At 48.3% G+C, this 8,420-nt stretch overlaps 1 protein-coding gene across 1 annotated transcript in view; it reads left to right on the forward strand.

The window, feature by feature from the left end:
• The window catches only part of LOC128398358 (zinc finger protein 850-like), a gene marked incomplete at its 5' end in the record, with an annotated part of 25,692 nt that extends 17,704 nt beyond the window's left edge, over positions 1–7,988 (forward strand). Inside the window, 6 exons of the mRNA XM_053359364.1 lie at positions 1,853–1,890; positions 2,985–3,461; positions 3,713–3,794; positions 4,302–4,384; positions 5,616–5,742; positions 6,176–7,988. Coding sequence (XP_053215339.1) covers positions 1,853–1,890; positions 2,985–3,461; positions 3,713–3,794; positions 4,302–4,384; positions 5,616–5,742; positions 6,176–7,770 — 2,402 coding nt within the window. The remainder of the gene's footprint in view (positions 1–1,852; positions 1,891–2,984; positions 3,462–3,712; positions 3,795–4,301; positions 4,385–5,615; positions 5,743–6,175) is intronic.
• Between the last annotated feature and the right edge of the window lie 432 nt (positions 7,989–8,420).

Raw genomic sequence — 8,420 nt, forward strand, 5'->3', positions numbered from 1 at the left:
CAGAAGCAAGCTGACAAGCATGCTCCAAGCAAGCTGCCGACTAGCTGTGCAGAGGCTCCTTTTATTAACAGGAGTTGTGGGCAGACGGAAACATTTGGACATAGAATATGCACAAAATACAAAGACAAAAACCTGACCTGTGCAGTAAATAAATAAGGACTATTGGAAGATGGAGGGCAGAGAGAAGAAAGTGCTTCTTCATAGATGCCCACCAAGCTAGATGGCTTTTTAAAAAGCACGTGACCAATTCGTGGCGCTGTGGGCGGCTCCTTGCCCTTTGGGCTGTGCATTGCAGTGCTTCCAAATCCCAGATGCCGGGCACCACAGGTGGAAAGTGTTGCCCTTGCGCTCCAGTCCTGCTGGGGGGGCTTCCCAGAGGAGGCCCCTGGTTGGCCCTTGTGAGAACAGGAGCGGGGGCTCCATGGGGGAAAGTTCAGAGGGCTCTCAAAGGCAGATCTTGATCCTTGTCTCTCAGAGAAGCAGGTAGGCCCTCCCAGCTCTCACCTGGGAGCTGCCCTTTCTTCTCCCAGCCCATGGGCATAGCCAAGGGGCAGCAAGGAGGGACAGCTGCCCACCCCCAATTTAAAAAAAATCAAAAGTACATAGCTAAGGAGGTTCTTCCCCCCCAAAAAAATCCTGGCTAACCCCAAAAGCTTCCCTCCCTTGCCTCTCACACAGGGTCCTTTGTCAGCCAGCCATCATCTTCCTGTGGGTGCCCCCATTAACCCCTTCAGTTGCCTGCATATTTTGAGTGGTCACTGTCCCTCTAGGAGGGCTAGAGGTTTACTTCAGCTTCTTCCTGTTAACGGAGAAATCTGAGGGCTCCCTTGGACAAAAAACAAGGACCCCAGCCAGGAATACCAGAGCAAAACAGCAGCCAGTAGGCTTGGTCTTGATTGAAGACTGTCGTGACAGGACTCCCACCTGCCACAAGGTGGAACAAGATGGAAGCCCCAAACAAAAGAGAACCCAAACTTTTATTAGCTGCTAATCCCCCATGTTACACCCCCCCAAACTACATCACGGTTACATCATGAAAGGGGAGGTCTGGTGGCAGGAATCTGAGCATCCTGGACCTGCCCCATGGTTCCCCTTGCCCTCCACCAAACACCCATCAAGTGTAACAAAAAAGATATTTACATTTCCCTGTTTCCCAGCCAAGTTCATCCCACCCTTTTGTCTTCCTCTGGGTTTGTTATTTCTGGAATGGCTACCTGTCTGGCACTCAGGTATCAGGAGGCCAGGAATTATCCCTCAGGCAGAGGGGCTGCTGTGTAGCTGAGCTCACATGTCTAGATGAATTTCTGAAGTTTTCCCAGTGAGCCAGTACATAGATACGTTTATCAGTGAATTCTTACATTTGGTATCGTGCAGCAAAGGCCCTTTGAATAGATAGGAAGAAAGTGTGAAGAAGTGTTTTGTGGGGAGAAATCACAAAAGTCACAAAAGTGATTGTGCTGATGTTCATGATATCTGAGCTGCATGTTCATGATATCTGCTGGAGGGGCAACACCCCCCCAACCTATACAATATTCCTTCTGCAATATTCCTTCTGTACTTAAAGAAAGCTCAGGATCTGGACTGTGGTGGAGTCCAGGCTTGGTTCCTAGCAAGGCTGCAGGAGCCGCTTGCAAGCTTCTCAGGGTCCTTTGGCCTCCAGGTAGCAGAACTGCCTGAGCTGCAGGATCTTCATATCTGAACTGCAGGTGTTTTCCCATGGAAGCCTCCATAAGACCGGAGGAAGCCCTTCTGTCCTCTGCCAACTTCTGCCCCCCCCCCCCGCAAAAGAAACCTCTCTGGGCGGGGGCCAAGGGCGGGGCTCCTCCCTGATTCCTCATTTCCGCTTTGCAAGGGTTGCCGGGAACTGAGCTGGGCTCCGAGAGAGAAGAGGTAAGGAAGGAGGGGGTGGGACCAGGTCCTCCCCCCCCCGCAAAGGCCCCTCCCCCTCCCCCGTCATTTCCTGCAAGCGGGGGGAGGTTTCGCCTGCCTCTCGCCCCCGGGATGCGGTGAGCCTCCTCTCCCCCCCCTTGGGAGAAAGGGGTCCCAGGGCTGCAGCGGGGGGGTGCATGGGGGGGGGGTCAGGGAGAGGAGGGTCTCTCTGCACAGCCAGGGAGGGGGCGAGCTGGCCACGGGGGTCTCCCTTGGGATGCTGAGAAAAGGCAGGCAAAGAAGCCCCTTTCAGGTGAGGATTGCAGCCAGGGGGAAACATTCTGAGCAGCCCCCCTTGCCAGACTTCGGGGTCCTGGAAACACCTGTCTCTGGGGTCCGAGGCCTTGGGAAAGAGGGGCGGTGCCAGGGGGGCCTCGGTGGGGAGGGTCTGCCCCAGCCCAGGAACTCCCACCAGGATGCCCTTTCTGGGGCCGCCCTGCCCCCCAAACACAAGAGGACCCCCCTCTGCCAGCCTCCCCACCCCAGAGGGTCTGAAGGGAAGGAGGCGGTTCTTCAGATTTGTGGGGGTCTAGGTGAACCCTCAGGGGAGCCCCTTCCATTGAATGGACAACCAATGCAGCTCTTTTAAAACCAGAACACAGTGGTACCTCACAGACGCTTCAGGTTACAGACTCTGCTAACCCAGAAATAGTACCTCGGGTTAAGAACTTTGCTTCAGGATGAGAACAGAAATCGTGCTCTGGCGGCGCAGCAGCAGCAGGAGGCCCCATTTGCTAAAATGGTGCTTCAGGTTAAGAACAGTTTCAGGAGGTCCGGAACGAATTAAGTACTTAACCCCAGGTGCCACTGTATTGGGATGTTTAGCTGGTGATACACTGTTTTACGATGTTGAAAACCAGGCATCGTCCAGCCCTAAAAAAGATGCCAGACTCATTAGAAATGGTACATAATGATGCCATCAATATTATTTTTTTAAAAACACCTTGAACTTTGAATTATAGGATTTTAATAAAATAATAATAATAATAATATGAATTTTATAACAGAAAGACGTATTCCTTTGTAGGATTTGCTAGCTGCTTTAATAAGGACAGACAGAACTTAGCAGAAGGCCAAGGAGTTCCTTCCAATATCTTGGGGGCTTCCTGAGAACACAGATGGATGAGCAAGACTCAGCCGGCCCTGAAGCAGGAAGGGGCCATGCCATGGAAACTGAGTGCAGTGGGGGATTATGGGAAAACTCAGTGCAGAATATCCTGGGTGAGGAGGACACCCTCCGCTCAGATGTGCACAGCCAGCAGTTCAGGCAGTTCTGCTACCAGGAGGCCAAAGGACCCCGAGAGATTTGCAGCCGACTCCACCACCTTTGCCATCAGTGGCTGAAGCCAGAAAGGCACACGAAAGCCGAGATGCTGGACCTGGTTATCTTGGAGCAGTTCCTGGCTGTCCTTCCACTGGAGATGGAGAGCTGGGTGAGGGAATGTGGAGCGGAGACCACTTCCCAGGCGGTGGCCCTGGCCGAAGGATTCCTCCTGAGTCAGGCAGAGGAGAGGAAGCAGGCAGAGCAGCAGGTGAGAGAGACTTTCCTCTGGGTATTCCCAAGGGGCTCTGAACAGGAGGGACAGTATCCTGAAATTCTTTTGTAATTGCTCATCCTTTTTTTGGGGGGGGGGGGGAAGCATTCTAGAAATGATCCCAATCTAGAGTATCCTGAAATCCTCTACTAAGCTTTCGGAAAGCGTCCCCAAATGGTTTTCCCTTTGCCATTCCTTTTCTAATATTTCTCTCCATCCTCTGTTCTGAATCCTTGTTGCTCTTTCAGGGAAAGATTATCTTTGCAGAAATGGGCCTGGATTCCTCTGAGGCAGAGAAGACTCCGTTGGTCAGGAGAGAGAGGCCGCTGGGTAAGGAGGAAGGAGCTTTTTCTCTGTTTGGTTGCATTTTATGGATTTAGGAACTAATCTGTGGGTTCCTTTCATCTTTTGCGGGAAGACACTTGGGGCCAAGAGAAGGCCCTCTGCCTGGTTCTCTGTAGCTGTACTCCTCGCAGTGAGGGAACTGCCAGAAGGCCCTCGGAGCTGGACCTCAGCATCCGGCTGAACGATTGGTGTGGAGACGCTCCTTCAGGTCTACTTGGCCGAGGCTGTTTAGGGCTTCAAAGCTCAATACCAACATGTTGAATTGTTCTCGGAAGCATACTAGGAGCCAGTGTAGGTCTTTCAGGACCAGTGTTATATGGTCCCAGCAGCTGCTCCCAGTCACCAGCCTGGTAGCCTCCTTCTGGATTAGTTTCTGAGTCCCCTTCAAAGGTACCCGCGCCTAGAGCGCCCCATCTGTAGTTAGAGGTGCACTGCTTCACCTCGAAGAAAAGCATGTGCTAATGGCCTGCCACTTCCCTTTGTCTCTCACAGATGACAGAATGATGTCAGGGATACCTCCTCATCCATCTTTGCATGGAGGCAGAGGAGAAGCAGCAGCTCTGGAACCAGATCAGGTAGGGAGAAGAAACATTGCGGGAAAAGAGGTTCCTGCTCTTGACTTTGTAGGATATGAAACCCAAGAGCAGTCAAGTACAACATTCCTAGAGTGAATGTTTACACATGGGAGGAATGTTTGTCCAGCCAGCAGGTAAACTTCCTGTTTCCTTCTGGACTGGGACAGCCTTCCTCTGCATGTGACCAGAGGTGGGTGTGGCCTCACGTGCAGGTACCGACAAAAGCACAGGGCAGGGCAGCCATCTCTCTCTCTATGACTACCTGCATCGAAGAAACAACATCTGCTTAGCCAAAGATGCCCTCTTGCCTTCCAGCCAAGAGAGGACAAAGGGACTGTCTTCTTATGAGATAGTTTCCAGGTGCATGTTACTTCATTAAGCTAAGTCTGCCTTCTGGGATCTGAATGTGAGCAAACTCTTTTTTATACTTTTGTAGAAGACTGTGTCATGTCTTATCTTTTATGAGGGAATAAGGGGAAAATACCAGAACAGTTATTATACAGGCTTTAGCGAGCCTGAGCAAAACGGATCCTCTGCAAAGTTTAAAAATAAGGGGAATGTTAACACAAGTTAGATAAGGATATAATCAGACAATATATCCTTTCCTGCATCCCTGAACATTCCCACAGACTTCTGTTAAAATTGTCCTTAACAAAGGTTGTAAAGGCCACTCCAGAAGGTTAAGTTCAGAGAATGATTAACAACCACATCACGTTCAGTAGCCTTCTGAATGATGCTAGTATTATCTATCAGTAGCTTCAGTTTTATTTACCAATTCAACATTTAATACTAAGATAGGCTTCTCAACAGCTGACAAGCCATAAAAAAGAGGGGCCAGAATTCACCTCACGAGTCCCATCAGTTACACTATAGGGCTTTTCCCCTCCCTGTGACCCCCTGCACCCCTGAAGTTGGCTGTAGGACATGGCGAAGGTTTCCCCCTCCAGAACAGTAGACGGGGAGAGGAAAGGGGGGAATGTTCAGCAGAGAGAAGGATCTGAAGAACACCAGGTGGAGTTCCATCCATTTACACAAAGATGAATACCCATCATTAAAATACACAATAAAACAATTCCATTAAGAGGTTAAAACTTACATCCATAATTATAATGTACAGCCAAACAATCCCATTAAAACCATAGGGCAACAAACAGACACAAAAGAGAAGCACAATGTGTAGAAGATGATCTTTCTGCTGTCTGAGAGCAAGACTTTTCTCTTCTTCTTTTAGGGTCTAGTCTGCTTTGAAGATGTAGCTGTTCATTTTGCAGACGAGGAGTGGGCGTTGCTGGATCCTGACCAGAGAGCTCTGCATAAGGAAGTCATGGAGGAGAATTGTGGGATCATGAACTCTCTCAGTAAGGCTCCCTGTTGGATCATGATATCTCTTTCGGAATTTAAGATCCCTTGGGAAGAATCTGGGAGAGGAGGAGACTTAGTCAGTTGTGGGAAGGCAGGGCCTTCAGTCCCCACAACTGGATCATAGGGGCCAGACCCAGAGGGAAGTATTGCTGTGCTCACTAGGCCTGACACTTCTGAGCAGCCTGTTGCTTCTCATAAGGAGTTAACTTCACTTACTCGGTGTGATTTATTGCTGCCTCACTCCTGACACTCAGGTTCCCATACATATGTTCATTAATGCCTGTTAACAAAAGCAGTGAAGCCTGTTGTAAGGCCTTACTTTTAATTCAGTTCAGTTCTTCCCGTGTCCCAAGCATTAATTAGCAAAGTTCAATAACCGAGGGCTGCGTTTCTCCCTGAGGCTGTGATCCATTTCTTTCTTTGTTGCAGATGGTGAGGAATCAGAGATTAAGAACCAGGGAGACCATGACCATGTCTACACCATGGAGAAGCAATGTAAATATTCTGAGTGTAGAGAGATCTTCTGTCAAAGCTCCCATTCCGCTTCCCTCCGAAGAAATCCATTGGGGAAGAAATCCTATCAATGCCTGGAATGTGCGAAGAGCTTCAGTTGGAAAGAGAGTCTCACTTCCCATCAAAGAATTCATACAGGGGAGAAACCATTTCAGTGCCTGGAATGTGAGAAGAGTTTCACCTGGAAGGAAAGTCTCACTTCCCATCAAATAATTCATACAGGGAAGAAACCATATCAGTGTATGGAATGTGGGAAGAGCTTTACCCAGAAAAAAAGTTTCAAAGCTCATCAAAGAATTCATACAGGGGAGAAACCATATCAGTGTTTGGAATGTGGGAATAGTTTCAGTTGGAAAGATAGTCTCACTTCCCATCAAATAATTCATACAGGGGAGAAACCATATCAGTGTATGGAATGTGGGAAGAGCTTTACCCAGAAAAAAACTTTCAAAGCTCATCAAAGAATTCATACAGGGGAGAAACCATATAACTGCAAGGAATGTGGACAGAGCTTCTCCTGGAAGAAAAGTTTAATAGACCATCAATGGATTCATACAGGGGAGAAGCCATATCAGTGTTTGGAATGTGGGAAGAGGTTTCATAAAAGTGCCCATCTCACGACACATCAAAGAATTCATACAGGGGAGAAACCATATCAGTGCATGGAATGTGGGAAGAGTTTCAGTTGGAAAGATGGTGTCACTTCCCATGAAAGAATTCATACAGTGGAAAAATCATATACGTGTTTAGAATGTGGGAAGAGTTTCAGTCAGAAAAAGAGTCTCATGGCCCATCAAAGAATTCATACAGGGAAGAAACCATATCAGTGCATGGAATGTGGGAAGAGTTTCAGTCGGAAAAAGGTTCTCACTTCCCATCAAAGAATTCATACAGGGGAGAAACCATATCAGTGCTTGGAATGTGGGAAGAGCTTTACCCAGAAAAAAAATTTCAAAGCCCATCAAAGAATTCATACAGGGGAGAAACCGTATCAGTGTTTGGAATGTGGGAAGAGTTTCAGTCGGAAAGATAGTCTCACTTCCCACGAAAGAATTCATACAGGGGAGAAACCGTATCGGTGCTTGGAATGTGGGAAGAGCTTCAATCGGAAGTTCCATCTCACAGTCCATGAAAGAATCCATACAGGGGAGAAGCCATATCAGTGCTTGGAATGTGGAAAGAGCTTCAGTAGGAAAAAGGTTCTCACTTCCCATCAAAGAATTCATACAGGGGAGAAACCGTATCAGTGCTTGGAATGTGGGAAGAGCTTCAATCGGAAGTTCAATCTCACAGTCCATGAAAGAATTCATACAGGAGAGAAACCATATCAATGCTTGGAATGTGGACAGAGTTTCACCTGGAAGGAAGGTCTCACTTCCCATCAAAGAATTCATACAGGAGAGAAACCATATCAATGCTTGGAATGTGGACAGAGCTTCGGTCAGAAGACCAGTCTCATAGGCCATCAAAGATATCACAGTGGGGAGAAACCAGACAATGGCTGTCTATGAATTTAATTTTCAGAGACTTTGATTAATATGTTCAACGCGGACCCTGAGTTCCACTTCTGAAGGCCTTCTGCCAGTTCCCTGATTGTGGGAAGTGAGGTTACATGGAACAAGGCAGGGGGCCTTTTTGATAGTGTCACCCGCCTTGTGGAACTCCCTCTTGTTAGATGTTAAGAAAATAAACAACTATCTGACTTTAAGATAAGGAAGTTTTTAATGTTTGTTAGTTTTACTGTGGTTTCATGAATCGTTAGAAATAATAAAAATAATGGTAATGGCATTATAGGTCAAAACTGGCACTTTGAATTGTGTGTGGAAGCTAATTGGCAGCCAGTTCAGTTGGGCCAGGATCATTAATGCCCGTCAAAATAGGTCGTAAGCACTGTAATAAGTAGAGGTCCCTCTACTCAGGACAGCCAGAACTGGGCAGAAGACAAAAGGGATTCCTTCCTTCCGTTCTCTTGGAGGCTTCCTGAGAGCCCAGGTGGATGAGCCAGACTCAGCTGGCCCAGAAGCAGGAAGAGGCCATGCCATCCAAACTGGGAGCAGTGGGGGGTTGATTCCGGGCCGTGTCTAGCCCTCCTAGAAGGGAAGTGACCCCGCCAAATGTGATGGCAGCTGAGGGATTTCTGTGAGATGAATCTGCCTGTTTG

Source organism: Podarcis raffonei, chromosome 12, assembly GCF_027172205.1.
Source record: "Podarcis raffonei isolate rPodRaf1 chromosome 12, rPodRaf1.pri, whole genome shotgun sequence".
Classification (NCBI taxonomy): Eukaryota; Metazoa; Chordata; class Lepidosauria; order Squamata; family Lacertidae; genus Podarcis; species Podarcis raffonei.